Source organism: Coccomyxa subellipsoidea (genome assembly GCF_000258705.1).
Source record: "Coccomyxa subellipsoidea C-169, whole genome shotgun sequence".
NCBI lineage: Eukaryota > Viridiplantae > Chlorophyta > Trebouxiophyceae > Coccomyxaceae > Coccomyxa > Coccomyxa subellipsoidea.
The window spans coordinates 1,820,536-1,836,012 of record NW_005178031.1 but is presented as its reverse complement, the minus strand read 5'-3'; the positions used below and the strand labels follow the sequence as shown (position 1 = coordinate 1,836,012).

At 53.3% G+C, this 15,477-nt stretch overlaps 5 protein-coding genes across 5 annotated transcripts; 3 read left to right on the top strand and 2 right to left on the bottom strand.

Annotated features, from left to right (window-relative positions):
• Positions 1 to 250: 250 nt before the first annotated feature.
• Positions 251 to 2,089, top strand: COCSUDRAFT_43352 (hypothetical protein; the record flags this gene model as incomplete). The annotated part of the gene is made up of 6 exons (XM_005646185.1): positions 251 to 346; positions 456 to 533; positions 659 to 779; positions 1,443 to 1,645; positions 1,790 to 1,855; positions 1,958 to 2,089. The coding sequence occupies 6 exons, from the start codon at positions 251 to 253 to the stop codon at positions 2,087 to 2,089; spliced, it is 696 nt and encodes a 231-aa protein (XP_005646242.1).
• A 1,005-nt stretch (positions 2,090 to 3,094) lies between these two features.
• Positions 3,095 to 4,773, bottom strand: COCSUDRAFT_37420 (kinase-like protein; the record flags this gene model as incomplete). The annotated part of the gene is made up of 8 exons (XM_005646184.1): positions 3,095 to 3,240; positions 3,531 to 3,665; positions 3,787 to 3,973; position 4,023; positions 4,141 to 4,289; positions 4,378 to 4,458; positions 4,507 to 4,557; positions 4,660 to 4,773. 8 exons carry the CDS (start codon positions 4,771 to 4,773, stop codon positions 3,095 to 3,097), a joined length of 864 nt encoding a protein of 287 aa, XP_005646241.1.
• A 321-nt stretch (positions 4,774 to 5,094) lies between these two features.
• On the top strand, positions 5,095 to 6,694 carry COCSUDRAFT_17554 (deoxyhypusine hydroxylase; the record flags this gene model as incomplete). Its single annotated transcript, XM_005646183.1, has 6 exons — positions 5,095 to 5,245; positions 5,388 to 5,508; positions 5,616 to 5,773; positions 5,918 to 6,075; positions 6,179 to 6,285; positions 6,451 to 6,694. 6 exons carry the CDS (start codon positions 5,095 to 5,097, stop codon positions 6,692 to 6,694), a joined length of 939 nt encoding a protein of 312 aa, XP_005646240.1.
• A 696-nt stretch (positions 6,695 to 7,390) lies between these two features.
• COCSUDRAFT_67012 (hypothetical protein) lies at positions 7,391 to 11,978 on the bottom strand (the record flags this gene model as incomplete). Its single annotated transcript, XM_005646182.1, has 14 exons — positions 7,391 to 7,421; positions 7,605 to 7,942; positions 8,175 to 8,304; positions 8,419 to 8,657; positions 8,769 to 8,867; positions 8,991 to 9,218; positions 9,708 to 9,887; positions 10,098 to 10,315; positions 10,519 to 10,695; positions 10,824 to 11,031; positions 11,140 to 11,280; positions 11,391 to 11,487; positions 11,616 to 11,683; positions 11,946 to 11,978. The coding sequence occupies 14 exons, from the start codon at positions 11,976 to 11,978 to the stop codon at positions 7,391 to 7,393; spliced, it is 2,187 nt and encodes a 728-aa protein (XP_005646239.1).
• A 302-nt stretch (positions 11,979 to 12,280) lies between these two features.
• COCSUDRAFT_67011 (hypothetical protein) lies at positions 12,281 to 15,458 on the top strand. Its single transcript, XM_005646181.1, has 7 exons — positions 12,281 to 12,351; positions 12,676 to 12,779; positions 12,891 to 13,020; positions 13,173 to 13,285; positions 13,409 to 13,632; positions 14,204 to 14,361; positions 14,796 to 15,458. The coding sequence occupies exons 2-7, from the start codon at positions 12,681 to 12,683 to the stop codon at positions 15,020 to 15,022; spliced, it is 951 nt and encodes a 316-aa protein (XP_005646238.1). The 5' UTR covers positions 12,281 to 12,351; positions 12,676 to 12,680; the 3' UTR covers positions 15,023 to 15,458.
• The last annotated feature ends 19 nt before the right edge of the window (positions 15,459 to 15,477 follow it).

Sequence of the window (15,477 nt, the reverse complement as noted above, 5' to 3'; positions counted from 1 at the left end):
AACAAGGTCCCCCCCGTTCCCGTCGCGCTTCCGCCGATGTCGGACATGTCACTATTGCCCAAGCACAACTGCCCACGCTCCTTTGAGCCTTGATGCTGCCCTGAATATCAAATCTTTGCGATTAGCGTGAGTAACTTCGCATCGGGACAAGCAGTGGTGGCTCTGAGCAATCGTACGTCCAACGTCCCGAGCTCCATCCCCATGCTGTTTTGTTGATCTGCTATTCTTGGACGCGGTGCTACACGTGGACATGGACGTGGGAGGCTTTTTCGTGGCTGTACTTGCTGCTCTGTTCAATGGAACCTTCGGGATCTTCTCAAAAATCAAACGGGTGCAGGATGCGGAGGTGTGTCTTTCTTGGAGGACGCTGCTGACATTGAACAATAATTCTGCTTCTCTTTGGCCACATCATCTTCCTGAAAGTTTAACAATAATTCCAGATCGTTTGATTGCAGGTGTCACCGCCCATCTTCAACTTCTGGACATGTATCGGAATTATCATCTCTTCCTTGCCTTTCCTGTTCGTCCACCAGGTGACTTCTGACAATCTGAGTCACATCACGCATTTGTCATTGTCAAAAATGTGGTTCCTACTTCCGATTAATGCACAAATATTATTCTGATTGCTCCTTCTCTGACACAGGCTTCACTCTTGCAGGTGTTCACGCCTCTGGGGATCCTGTCAGGCGTGTTTTTTGTCATCTCGATGGCCTGCACTATATTTGCCATTCAATTTCTGGGACTGTCAACTGCTGCCGGGCTCTGGAGTGGAACAGCAGGTGTGAGCAGCTGGCTGTTTGCATTGCTCAATGCTTGATGCTTGTCATGCCCGCCTGCGGGTCAGAGAACTTGTTCAATGCACTAAAAGGGTGTGCAGAGCACCGAGGACAGCCCTATGTGCTATGCAGTTGTCGTGTCCTTCACCTTCGGAGTCAAGGTTCAGGGAGACACCATTCAAAAGCCCGGGTTGGCTGCGCCGGGCTTGATGCTTCTGATTGGCGGGATAGCCGGAATAGCCCTCAATGGCGAAGTTGTAGCTCGCAGACGCCAGAATGAAGGTACACAAAGGGAATTGCCCATAAAAGCCTTTGTGAAGGAAATCCACCGGAGAGGGCTGACTTGCCTCTGTTACCTCAAATGTTCTAATGACCGGTACGCATCATTGCTGAATCATGTCCATTATCCACAGAGACTGTAAGAGAAGGAGAGGAAGCGGGTGCAGAAGTCGAGACAGGCAGGGGTGAGGAGTCCCTGTTGAGGAGCGAGAATGCCAAGAAGAGGCGCACACGCACCTCTTTGGCCGGACTGGCCACGGCTGTGGTCGCAGGTGTCTTTGGAGGTGAGGACGGTGATACCTGGCCACGATGAGCTAGTCCTGCTTCATCGCTGTTCATAAATTGCCCTATGAGAGCACAGCCTCTACTGATGCGTTCTGTGCACAGGACTGGTGCTCGCACCGATGGATTTCGCTTCAGAGGAGGCCAAAGGCCTTGCGTACATCCCTTCCATGGGCGTTGGAGTGCTGGTAGCAGCCCCTCTGCTGACGCTGGCCTTCATCGCTCTGGGCCAAGCACCCTTCCAGCTGAATGCCAGGGCTGCTGCCCTCCCAGGCATTCTCGCCGGTATCATTTGGAATGCTGGGAATGTGAGTAGCCCCACCTTATCCCTCCACCTAAAATCCATCCACTTGGTGATGCATACAACTGAATCTGGCAATGTGCAGGCTGCCTTGTTGGTTGACCAGTCATGCAAGCCGTGTTGGTGTATTTTCATGTGTATGACCGTGCAGGCGTGCTCCATTGTGGCCACACAAAATCCAAATGTCGGCCTTTCCATAGCTTACCCCATCATGCAGGTATGCCCACTCTGTGCCAGATGTTCTTAAATGGTGGCTTGAGCGCTGACAGGCTTTGCAGCACTCTGTCCATGCATTAAATTTGCGTTTTGGCCCATTCAGGCGGGCCTGCTGTTTGCCGGTCTCTGGGGAATCATCCTTTTCAAGGAGTTGAACGGCCGAGAGCAGATTGGGTACTGGTTGTCCTCCATTGTCCTGATCGCTGGAGTCAGTATGCTGGCCTCATCAAAGTGACACTCCCTGGCTTTTCTCAAATGTGTGGAGCTTTTCTGGGAAATGATGTGTGGACATCCAATAAGAAGGCTTTCATTCAATCTGTACACTTTACACGTAGAAGCAGGGGCACTAGAGCAATCTGCTTACTGACAGAAACTATATAATCCTTGCGCTGTTTCTTGTCGGGCAAGATGTGCATGTTTGCAGGACCAGGTAGCTAGGATAGCCACGCTCATGCAACACTCGTACAAAGTTATATCTGCACCATTGAGATATCAAGGATGGTGCAGATCTGATTTTGCAAGACTTCAACTTCCAGAAAAACTTGAGTCAATAGGTGAAGGCAGGATTGGTTCAGCAATCTTGTCCCAGTGTCTGGCAATCTTCCAAGTGCAATGCCATTTTTAAATCCGTTGTGATTTGCTGCAAAACGACAAAGTTGCTTTTATGCATTCATGTACAACCTGATTGGGAAGCACACGCATGCATGCGCAGTGGCAGCTGACCACCTGTCCGTGACACTAGTGGCAAGATTGCAGCAAGGTTTAACAGGTTCTTCAATTTGATTGGGCTTCATGATATTGCGAAACTTCCACCATATCAGGGCTGTCACTGTGCGCTAGTAGCCAGCATACACACACAGGTTTCTACTGTTGATCTGATGTCTTTACATGTCACTTGCCCCGTCCATCCCTCAAAGTTTCAAGTCATGTGTGTGCTTGAGATTCCACGAGCTCGCCTCCGACAGAATACATCTGTTGAGCACGTACAGGGTCAAGTGCACTACCTTGAGAATGATAACCTCTCAGGGCCGCAATAAAGAGCTTGTCAAGACAGTGGAGTGTCTTGTAGTATATGATTGCATCGTTTCTGATCACTTTGCGCATTGCAAATTAACACTTTAGAGACATAGCTACCTGAAAAATTCTGAAGAAGATCTGAATCAAGCGGCATGTCTACCAGAAGCTGCAGGCACCTGATCAGGCTCATGAGGCTAGTGAACCCAGGATACTCAAGAGGTCCTCACAGCCCCTTTCTTGATCGTTTTGAGGCCTCCTTGGCCGAGCATGACTCCCTCACAAAATTGGCCATATCTGTCTGTGACGCAGGAAGGGGCTCCATAGAAAAGTATTGATGTTGCATTGCAGCTGATGCTGCCATGCGCTTCCCTGCAGAGTTTGGCGGGACCAGATAAGACCTGTTCAATTGTGGTTGAAAAAGCTTCAAACAGCAGCCACAAGAATAGAGGGAATATCACCTGGATTCCAGGTTAGAAGCTGACACTGAAGATCCAGGACAGCTCTTGACGCATCTGGCAGAATTTCCCCCATGCTGACAGCTGGAGACTCGGCAAAGAATACCTTCAGCAGGTGGAAAGCACGATGTCAGATTGCAGGCAGCTGCAAAATGTGGCTAACAATGTAGGGGGACACTCTGGGAAGATGTGAGAACGCAACACTCTGTGAGCATACCTTGCCAAAGTCTGGCAGAGAAGTGGCGTCCTGCCAGTCATTCACATCTATGCTGCCCAGAACTGAAGTGACTCGCCCTAGTTGGTCCAAGTCTGTCTCACCAGCAAAGAACGGCCCCAGACCTGTAGGGGATTACATGCCTCGAAATTGAACCCTCGCACATGCATACCTGCAAGATATGGTACCAAGACAGCTCAGGGTGCAATGCTGTCAGAGCAGCTGGCGAGCCGAGACAAGACATACCCAGCATCTCTGCGAGAATGCAGCCGACGGACCACATGTCAGCAGCGGGCCCATAAGAGTGCGATGCCAGCAGCAGCTCAGGGGCGCGGTACCAGCGCGTCGCGACTGTGTGGGTGTAGCCACCTGCGCGCTCAGCCTCAGCATCGCGCATGCGAGCCAGGCCCATGTCTGCCACCTTAAGCACTCCCTCTGACGTCAACAGAAGATTCGCTGGCTTCAAGTCGCGATGCATGTACCCTGCTTGTCACATGTCACGCCCTTCAATCTCCTCAATAGCATGTTTCGTCTATGTGATGCATGCATAAGCAGGTGAACATGCAAGGTAAATTTCTTATGCCGGGGGGGTTGGGGGACGGGCCTGCTTCATGAATTGTGGCGATGCCCTGCAGCAACTGCAGAAGCAGGGCTTTAGTGAGGGCTTCATCCAGGCGCTGTGAGGTGTGCTGCAGGGCTTCCGCAAGATCTATTGCGCAGAGCTCCATGACCAGGACAACCGTATCACCCTGTCAAAAAAAATGTTCATTCTCTGATAACACATTGGACACAGCACTAAGCTGATGATGCAAAGTAAATTGTCACTGGCAGTCTAACCTGTGGGAATGCGTCTAGCAGCCTGACAATGTTTGGATGGCTTAAGTCCTGCATGGCTCTCAACTCCCGTGACCACATTTGCTTGGCTTCCACGCCATTTCTGCCTCGTTGCTGAAGCGTCTTAGTGACGTGCTTCAGAGCAACTGCTTGGCCAGTTTCCATATGGACTCCCTTGAATACCTGTGACCAAGCAATCAGTGTCATCACAATGTAAGAGGCGGATTCAGATTGCGATGCCTATACCGTGTGAAGCCTATGTCCCAGAACTGGGTAAGTGTCCACCATCTTGCAATACTGGATCAGCGATAATGTTGTGTGGCTGCTCACTTCGCTGAATGCACCGCTTCCTATGTTCCCAGTAATCTTGTAGCCTCCAACGATGGGGCAATCAGACATGCCGAAGAGCGTGTCTTCCATTCCTGTGGAGAATGAATCAATATGATGCACCTCGTGTTGTAGTCCGTGTGTGAGATCCCCACGGTGAGCACGAGCGTCTCGTCACCGGGGCCTTTGTATCACAACGATCTAGCAGAATCTGTGATCCAAACATTGGAATCTTTCTCCCTCTTGCTCCAATTGCATGGGAAGCCACGTGCTACGTCACAGGTGACGCCAGCAATGCGCTGTTCTGGCCTTGTGACTGCGCAAAGACAGACACTGGCCAGACTGCAATTAAATAACTTTCTGACGTTCTGACATAGATCAAATCCTGAAGGAATGGCAGTCGAACATGAGGCATCCGAGGAGGTGATAGGAAAAATGAGACAGAAGGTGTTAGCTGCCAGTACCTCCCTGCCAGCAAAGTACAGAGCCCTTTTTGCTCTTCGCAACCTGAAAGGCCCATCGGCAGAAGCAGCCTTGATTTCTGGTGGGTGTTTGGATGATCTTGTTGCCTTTTCGAGCATCACTTCAGCTGGATCACATGAAACTGAGCAGCTGCATCAGTTTCCATTCGCAGACCAAGATCTGAAGACAGCGGAGATTGACATTATGTGTTCTATCTGGCAAAGCCTTGCAGGATGAGTCTGCGCTGTTTCGTCATGAGGTCGCCTACTGCTTGGGTCAGCGCCAGGACCCCGCTGCGATAGCCACTCTCACTGGCATCTTGGTGGACCAGCATGAACATCCTATGTGAGTCAACTTCATTACTTCCACAGTGCTGAGTCGTGAAACGCCTCACAATCTTGTGGGTCTATGCCAATGTGGCTTCTTCTTTATACCGATTAGCACCGCTGCAGGGTCCGCCATGAGGCTGGGGAGGCACTGGGGGCGATCGGGACTCCAGAATGCTTTGATCTGCTGCGGGACTTCAGCGGTGATCCATGCCTGGAAGTAGCCCAGACCTGCCAGCTGGCCCTGCAGCGCATTCAGCACTATGCAGAGGCTGCCAGCAACAGTGGCACAGCAGCAGCAGTTGAGGCTACTGCAGGGCCCGGAAGCTGCTCAGAAACAACCGCCAACTCCCAGGACCATGCCCCTGGCAGCGAGGCGTGCTTCGCGAGAACATCTGGGCATGAGAATGGTGGAGCCTGCAATGGAGGCGACTCCTCACCATACCTTTCAGTGGATCCAGCCCCGGCAGCCCCTCTGAGCACGCCCACGGCTGATCTGCGCAGCTTGTTGCTGGATGAAGATGCCCCCATCTTCAAGCGATACACCGCCCTTTTTGCTCTGCGCAACAAGGGCGGCAGGGACGAGGTGTGTTCTATGGTGCTGTTCCCTGCCTTTCATGATGTCCTAAATAATCTGGCATCATGGAGTGACATGTCAGCCTTTGACCCAGTCATGTCTGCGCTGCAAGGTGGCTGCGTTGGAGGACTCTCTCAGGAGTGACAGCGCTCTGCTCAAGCACGAGGTGGCATATGTTCTCGGCCAAGTCCAGGATCCTGCTGCCATCAATGCCCTAGAGTACGCCCGTGCTCACATTGTCCCTTTTCCCATCCCACATGCTCTGCATGGGACAAATTTATAGTGAGACCTTTTTGGTGCATGTCTGCATGTGCTGGCGGAGCATTCGCTGTCTTCAAGGTTCAAAGCTGTCGTATTCATGCAATGTTTTGTGACTGCGCGCAGGCAGGTTTTGCGGGATGCTTCAGAGAATGCCATGGTGCGCCATGAAGCTGCAGAAGCTCTAGGGTCAATCGCTGACCGGCGGTGTGTGAAGCTGCTGGAAGACTTCAGCACTGACCCTGAGCCCATAGTGGCCCACAGCTGCATAGTCGCGCTGGACATGCTTGCCCATGAAGAGTCTGGAGATTTCCAGTATGCAGATTCAGGCCACACTGTACAGAACAGCCCTTCCGTCACAGTGTGCTGAAGATGCAACAAGCTAACGAGGCAAAGACGCCGTTGTAATCAAAGAGACCTCCCTCTTTAATAATCGAATTGCGAAATTGAGCGTGGTTTGAGCATGCATTCGTAGAATGCATTTGTGGGTGCTATGATTATGGTTACTTTACACTTAATGTTGGAGTAAATGCTCTCCAGGATATTTCCATTCTGTATTAGATCGCTGTGGCAGCTAACAATTTCATGGCCAAAAAAACTCACCCTCAAATAATAGCACAACTCTCAGCTCAATTCCATGGAAGTTCGTGAAGACCTTCAAGATAACACAGCAATGCATGACATGAACCAGCACAAGGACCTGCCTATTTGAATTGCCCCTTTTCTCGATGTCTAGATCTTATTCAGCGCTGTACACATTTGTGCACAATGGAACCTCCACAGTAGATCCTCAGGATGAATCTTAGGCTAAGATTCAGCCGGCAATGGAGTTCCGCATATGGCACATGCAAGGAAGTTTGCTTCAGCGCCTTCATGCTTGTATGTGCACACCTGCAAGGAGCATTCCTCATCAATGCGCGAGCACAAGGAGCATCAGATCTGAAAGGCTGTGCAATGCATGAAGGCCTGCCGCGAAAATCAACAGAAGCATGCAGGATGCAAAGTACCTGGCAAGACCAGCCCTTCATCGCAGAATGTCCGTGATCAGCAGCAGGAGGGGCCCCGCTCAGGTTAGCCGCAGCCGCAGGACGCACATTCTGTGCTGGCGGTCGCACCCCGTTCCTGATTGCAGCAGCACAGGCACTGTGAGCTGACGTTATCACCACAGGAAGCCTATTTGCGGGTCTCTGACAAGCTGGACCCCAGGTGGATACTGCTGGCCTTATTACAATGGCTGGCATACAACAAACTATGCCATGAACAAGGTAGCGGATTCACACCTTGCAGCAGGCGCAGCCGGGGCCTGCGCAGCCTGCCGAGTAGCTCCAGGCGGGTGGATGCCGTTCTGGGCAGGCCGGGCGTTTCGGTGCTCGGCAGGGGGCGTGATGACAGGCATGCGTGGAGGGGGTCCCGCTGCCGGCGCCGGGCCAGTCTGCTGCGCCCTGTGGTGGCCATTGACGGCTGCGCTCGGCATGCTGGTAGATGGGGCTGGCGCAGGCGCAGGCACAGGCGGCGGGGCGGCGGGGCGCGGGGCCGCAGGTGCAGGAGGGGCCGGGGCGCCCATCATGAGGTGAGGTATGAGGTGTGCCAGCGGGGCCGGAACTGCTGCGGGTGCTCCCTGCACACAAGTGGGGCCCTCATCAGGTTTTTGGCCCTGCCAATGTGCCCAGTGTTCCCAATCGTGAGAGCTGGGACAGAAGATACATGTTTAGTATCTTGTAAACGTGCAGTGGACTAGTAGCGGATTGGCAGCAACTAGCATTCACATGCCGTACTTGGTGTGATTTGACATTCATACTCCTGTTGGTGGTATGAAAGGATGAGAGGCAGGAGAGAAGCAGGAGCCTCACAGGAGGAGGGCCAGGCTTGTAGCCTTGGCCGCGAGGCGACACCATCAGCCTCTGCGGTGGGGGAGGCCTGGTGCCGTTGGCCATCTGGGTGGGCGGGGGGATTGGCAGCAGTGGACCGGACTGCAGAATCCTGCTCAGCACAAGAGTCCCATGAGATCCCTTGTGATACTCCTGTACCAAAAATTGACGCTGGAAGACAAGCAGAGCATCTCTTTGCACAGGCACGCTGCGTGTTGTTACCCACCCGTTGGGGATGGGGGCTGCTGGTGGAGGCGCCAGTGGGGGCGGCGGCTGCGGCTGAGCAGGCGGCGGCACAAATGGAGGCCCCAGTATAGAGGGGTGCGGCGCGGCGGGGGCCTTGGCTGCAGGCAGGTTCCGCGGCGGGGACGCAAACACGCTGCTGTAGTCTTCGTGGCCGTTTAGTGAGCCAAATTGCACAGGGCATTTTCCACCTGCGCCTGGCTGCACACCTCCGGAACGAGCCTGCACAACACTCTTCATCTATCACATTAAGTATGCAATTTTACATCGTCTGCATCCCACAGAAAGGATGGGACAAGAAATTCATCTACACATAGCAGGGATGGCACTTACTTTGTTGTGCGGTTGCTGGGCAACCTTAGCTCCCCGCTGCCTCTCAACGTTCTTCAGCATTTCTTCAGCTCTCGCATCTCCCAGCACATCATGCAGCATCTGCCAGGACACGAACATCGCATCAATAGACACACCGGATCATGCACCTTTGCCGGACGGCAGTAATCCTTTCACATGAAAGGGGCCCGGTCTTGCAAATTGCTGTGAAGCGCAGGGTCACACCTGCATGTGAGAGGCCACTGCATGGTCTGGGACCCCCTTCAAGCACAGGGCATCACTGAGCATGTCCAAGGCCTTTAATTGACTCTGGATCGATCCAAGGCACTTGAACAGCTCGTTCACAATGCTCTTCACCCAGCTGTTCTCGTCCTCATCATCCAGTCGCTGCAGAATCTTCCACACCAGACTTGCTCCAAAAGCAGGAGATGGCTGATTGGTCCAGCTCTTCACCTGACATGGCCACACAGCAGATTATTTGCAGTGTGAGCTAGAACAGGGGAAGGAAAGCATGAGAACTTCAGAGGCGGAAATGGCCAGCAAAGTAGATGGATTCTGATGGTTTGGAGCTCGTTCTCACCGCTGTTCGTGCAAACGAGCCTTCCAGTGCTTGCGCAGTGATGCAGATGTGGGTCACTATGATGTCCTTGATACTGCAGACGGGCAATAATGACAGTGCTTCAGGGTGATGTGCATTGGAAAATAACTGACAAAGCAATTCAAGAGGACTCCTGCAAGAAAGCACTCACTCTTCATCTGCTGCAGTCAAAGAGACCAAGGCCGTCACAGTGTTCAGACCCCATCTGTTCTCCACAAGCTGCCGAGTACTGTTGGCCAGGAATGTCAGCATCTGCCCACAGCACAAAGAGCTCAGAACCAGCCATGCAACTTGACCTGATGCATGTGTAAATTCTTCACACCATGGATTGAAGATGAACTTACCTGCTTGCACTTTGGGCGCGGCAGGCCTGCAGAGGCAGCGTCCACAAGCATGGGGCCATAGTTCTTGTGCTGGGCTAGCTTGATGACGGCCTGCTCATCCTTCAGGTACAGACCGCACAGGCTGTCGAGGAGCCCCATTGCTGCTGCAGACATGTGGCCCCCCTGGTGCGCCAGTTCGCTCTGCACCAGCAAGTTTTGTCAGCGCAGCTTGTCACCTTCTTGGGTGTGAAGATCCGCTTGTTTGGAGACAGTGCAGTTGGTCACACTATTGGGTGTAGAGGTTTGCCAAGCAGCCAAGATTTTCGACACCAGTCATATCCAATGAAAAGTGAGTTTTCCAGCTCTGGCCAGCCGGTTGGCACTGCACAGGTAGCAGATGAGACAACGCACCATGGCGTCCACAAGACCAGTCATAATCTTGACGCCACGCCAGGCCTCGGGGGAGTGCAGGTCGGTTGTGAGCTTTGGGCCTCCCGGGAACAGCTTGGACGCCAGCGGGAGGATGTCTGCGCAGTCACCCACCTCCAGGAGCTTGAGCACCACGTAGATGCCCTGCTTGTGCATTGCGCCCTCTGGCATGGCCCCCGCGATGCCTCTCGCCATCCGGCCTACGCAAGCATGCCAGGACCTTATTGGTGTGTGAGCGCAATCATCGCGGAGCAAGCATGATCATGAATCCATAGACACACTCTGTGGCTTCTGCAGCAGGAGGAGAAGCGATTTGCAGGAAAACAATCCTTAGGCATGCTTCTTTATTGAGCAGGGTTGTATACGGTTTTATGTAGGACAGAGTAGGAGGCAGGCGCTGTACCAAGCGAGTCCTGCCCGTCCGAGAAGCCGAGCATCCTCTCGATGTCCTGACTGGCTGCGGTTTTTCGGGCACGCAGCTTGGCGGCAGCCTGCCTGAACTTGTGCGTCGCGTCCAGCAGGTCTTGGACCGTGTAGTTGCCATAGAATGCCGTCGCCAGCTCCTTGACATGACCCTTCTCTGCAAGGCACATACGCAGGCCTCAGACTTGCAGCATGATTCTCGATTCTCTGGTTGCAATCATGCAACAATTGTCATGCAATCATGCAGCAGTGCATCGCTTGCAGCACGGGACATGGGGCGCGCACCTGCCAGGATGCGGATGACGTGGTGCAGGCGGTCCTGGCCGCGCTTGGACATGGCAGCGATCACCGAATCGGCGTTGCCGCCAACCGCGCCCGGCACCAGGCCGGTCTGCGCTGGCGTGCCCGCCTCCTGGAAGGCCTGCTGGAAGTTGGGGTGCATCTTCTCCAGTGCACAGTCTCTCAGCTCCTTGTCGGTGCACTTCAGGACGTCCTGGGGCAAACAAACATGCACCACCTTAGTGTCTGTTGAATGGCAATTCTGCCTGGTTATTATGCATGCACGATGAGACAGTGGGGAGTCTGTCCTTGCCTTGCGCACGCCTGACGGTGCTCCATGAATGATCGCTGGTGCGCCCTTCGGCCCTGGCTGGCCGCACTTGTTGCACTTTGAGCGCGCGGAGAAGTTGATGTTCTGGCACTTTGCGCATTCCCAATCCGAAGGAGGCAGAACATCGTGCACCTGCGACGCAGAAGTTGGCATCCACTTAGTCAGCATGCTAGCGCCAGCTCAGGTGCTTTTGTTGAGATCCAAGAAGCATGGAGAATAGAAAGTACAGGAGGTGGACGCACCGCTGCTTGTTTCTTGACAACAACAGGCTGCCTAGCTACGGCCGCTGCACGGGCTGCCCTGTTTGCCTCGACAAGGGCCGGGTTGCCCTTCCCAGCGCTGTCATGGACAACACAAGGGAATGTCAGATGTGTCCATTCACAAGTCATAAATGTGGAAGTGCATGAGAAAATTTCCTGGCCACAAGCAGCAAGGAGGGTCTACACATGGGCCAGCAGGCCACTCACCCATCGTTGATCGGGAAATATCCCTCGACAAACTGCCGGCAGAAGGGGCACTTTATCCCAGCGTCTGCCTGCAGGGAGACACAAGAGAAGTGACACACTAGGAACGAGGTCTTGCGCTCTTGCATATTGGAGCGAAGGCCAATTGATGCAGTTCTTGCTCAGAATCACCTTGAAGATGTTGGCCTGCCGTAGACGATCAAGGCACGGCTGGCAGACGACATGTTTGCAGGGACTGAACCTGATCTCCTCAGGAGCATGGAAACAAATACAGCACGCCGATTCCCCTTCTTTAAGCTCACGTGTGGGGATTGCCGACTCAACTCCCCAGACCGTCCCACCCCAGGCGGCTTTTCCCCCAGTCATTGCCGAAAGCACTGTATCATTGCTGTGGACACTCGATAGGATCCAGCGCAGCCCTCCTTAATTACACCCACTCGCCCGTTCTCTTTGGGATACTGCGCAATAGAACAGAGATATATTTAGATCGCGATCTTTATGAATTGGTGAGACTGATCGCAGGAAACTTTTTGGTGTTCTAGAGGCAGAGTGTAGAGGCAGAGTCAGATTCCCTGTGTATATAAACCCTGGGATGTCTGGCAGGGGAATAGCAACATTTGGCCAATCTTACAATCTGAACGTTATCTCAATTTGCGGGCCCTTCTATCGACGCACTTTCGTTGGCGGGGGATTTCTGCAGCCTGCAGCACTAACATCGCTGCGAATCGGTAGATTGCAGGTGCGCGGGAGCTCTGCGCCCTTGAGGGTGCTTGCGAACTGTTCACCCTAGCTCCGGTCGCAGAAAGTTGGCCTTTGCTCATAGCGGCGTGCACAGGCTCTTCCTTTTTCATGAAGCATTAAGATATATGATGTCCTTTCTTGCGGCTCTCGGCCCCTTTCGCTACCAAGAAAGGGGGGTGGGACGTGAGGCTGGATATCCGGAATCACTCTCAAATGAGTGATCAAGAAGCTTGTATCGAGAAAGGACTGGTCACAATGGAGATGATTATTGCGCTGATGAGTACGAAACAGCAAATTAACTGAGGTGCTTTTCTGTGCGCAGAGAAGATGGTGGGATCTTCAGCTCTTCTCCAGCGCCAGGCCTTCTGTGGCAGCAGCTCAGCAATTGGCCGTGGCAATGGATCCCGCCTGAACGCTCTGTTCAAGGTCAGTCAGCTTCTGTCGCACAGCTGGGGTCAACTCTTGTTGCTTTGCAGCGCAATAAAGGGTGAGGGTTGGTTGGACGTGGTGTGATGGGCACTTGTGGTGTACTGTCAGGGAGGCACTAAGCAGCTGAAGAAGGCCACAGCCCCGGTCAAAAGGGCCGTCGCTACTCCCATCAAGAAGGCTGTTCCCAAGACTTCGGTGGGAACCCAGCGCGTCGGCAAGAGGAAGGGCAGCGGTGGTGGTGCGCTACTTTACTAAGCCTCAACTGCATGGAACAAGTTCTTACGGTCTGTAATGACATGTCAAATTCACTTTTAGAATCTGACTTTTTTTTTTGGCTGAATGATGAGCATGTTTACTTTTCGCATATCATATCCCGGCATTTCAATGCAGGTGACGCCCTGTGGCTCCCCAACACCGAGAGGCCAGCCTGGTTGGATGGATCTTTGCCGGGAGACAGAGGGTTCGACCCCTTGGGGCTATCATCGCCACAAGATTACCTTCAGGCAAGTGCTCATCTGACTTTCACGCTTTTGCTTGTGTTCATATCCTCCAATGCCACTTGGGCTGCATGGGTCACATCTGAGCACCAGCTGCACGTCAACTGAACCTTTGCATATCTGATGCAGGTGGGCATCGACCAGCTTGACCAGAACAAGGCAGTCAACAAGGCAGGCGCCATTGTTGGCAAGTTCGCGGCCCCCAAGACCAAGATCAGCGACACTGCCCTCCAGCCGTACGACGAGGTGTTCGGCCTCCAGCGCTTCCGCGAGACAGAGCTCATCCACGGGCGGTGGGCCATGCTCGGCGCACTCGGAGTGCTCGTTGCAGAGGCCTCCACTGGCGTCTCCTGGTAAGTTTAGACCAGTTCTTGCCTGCCAGCCAGTCAATGTGCTTCTAAATTGGGGTGCTGAGTGAGTGCCAGTTGATGCCAGAGGTGCACGCTGTACTTAGATCTGCTGGAGGATGTTTTATTCATTATTAAGACACTGCTATTCCTGCCAGAGGCAAGGTGTGTCTGCAGACAAGCTGCATTTAACGGCTACCAAAATCATACCCTTTGTTGGACTCGCCAGGTTCAAGCAAGGCCCAATCAACCGTGGGCACGGCGGTCAAATATTACTACTGCCCCTTTCCAGCCGGGGGACATATTGTAAGTAATAATGAAGACTTTCACAGGTTATCCAGTGGCAAGAACCAGGTCAGCGGATTTTATATTATATCTGAAAGACCCCTGAAATCGGCACCCAAATAGACGGGCAGGGGCACAATGTAGAGCATGTGGAACAAGATACAGCCCAGGGAAAGCAAAGCCCAATCCACCGTGGGCACGGTGCTCAGCATTTATACCGCCCCCCGAGTTCTCTAGGGGTTTTAGCAGCGCAGACTATGCTCCAAAGCTGACTTGTTCTGCATGAACCCAGGGTGGACGCTGGAAAGGTGGAGCTGGACGGTGCCCAGTACCTGGGCTTCAGCCTGCCCTTCTCCATCAGCCAGCTGGTGTGGATTGAGGCCATCCTTGTGGGTGGCGCCGAGATCTACCGCAACCGCGAGCTTGAGCCCCAGGCTCGCATCTACCCCGGTAAGCACATTATGAATTTGCCCCTTTCCCCTTTGCTGGGCTGTATCATGTTCCGCATGCTCTACATTGTGCCCCTGCCCATCTGCTGGGTGCCGATTTCAGAGGTCTTTCAGAGACCAACAAATCTGCTGCCCTGGTTCTTGCCACTGGATAACGTGTGAGAGTCTTCATTATTGCTTACAATATGTGCCCCGGCTGGCAAGGGGCATTAGTGAAAACTGAGCACCATGCCCATGGTTGATTGGGCCTTGCCTGGATGTGGCGAGTCCAACACGGGGTAGGATTTTGGTAGCCGTTAACTGCAGCTTGTCTGCAGACGCACCTTGCCTCTGGCAGGAAATTCGTGTAACAATAAATGTAACATCTTTAGCAGTACAATGTTGTTGTGCTCTGATTGGAGTGCAATGCTTAGAAGTTGGCACTACTGTTTGCAGGCGGCTACTTCGACCCCTTGGGTCTGGCCACCGGCGACGACGCGCGCGCCTTCAAGCTGAAGGAGGCAGAGCTCAAGCACGGCCGCTTGGCGATGATTGCCTTCCTGGGCTTTGGCGTCCAGGCTCTGGCCACCGGCCAGGGCGCCCTCGGCTCCCTCGCCAAGTTCGCCAGCAGCTTTGCCCCCGAGCTTGTAGAGGACATCGAGAAGGCCGCAGGTGTCATCTAGATTGCTGAACGCTCCTAGTAGCAGCAACTGCTGACCAGGGTGTGACCAGGGTGTGCATTATGCCCAGACATGCGCATCAACAATGCGAATGCCGCTGCATTCATTGTGGTTCTTGCCACAGCCCCTGCTGCGGTTGCAGTCATTCTGGCACTTAGTTCATTTAGTGAACTTTGTTGGCTCCTCAGATTTGAGCATTGACAGCTCTTTTCTTCCCAGGAGGTCGTTTGATTGCTTGCCAAATGTATCTATGTGGTGTCGCTGCATTGCCGGCCTTGCCCACACGAGAAGAGAATAGAAGCAATGATGGAGGACAATGGTTGTAGGATGGTAGTCATTCTCAACTGAACGCAACATGTTAGTAGGAACACCATTTGACATGCTGTACCTTTGGCTTGCTACCATTTACATATCTATATCACGCCTCTGCAAGCACCTTCTCGAATGTAGCATGAGCA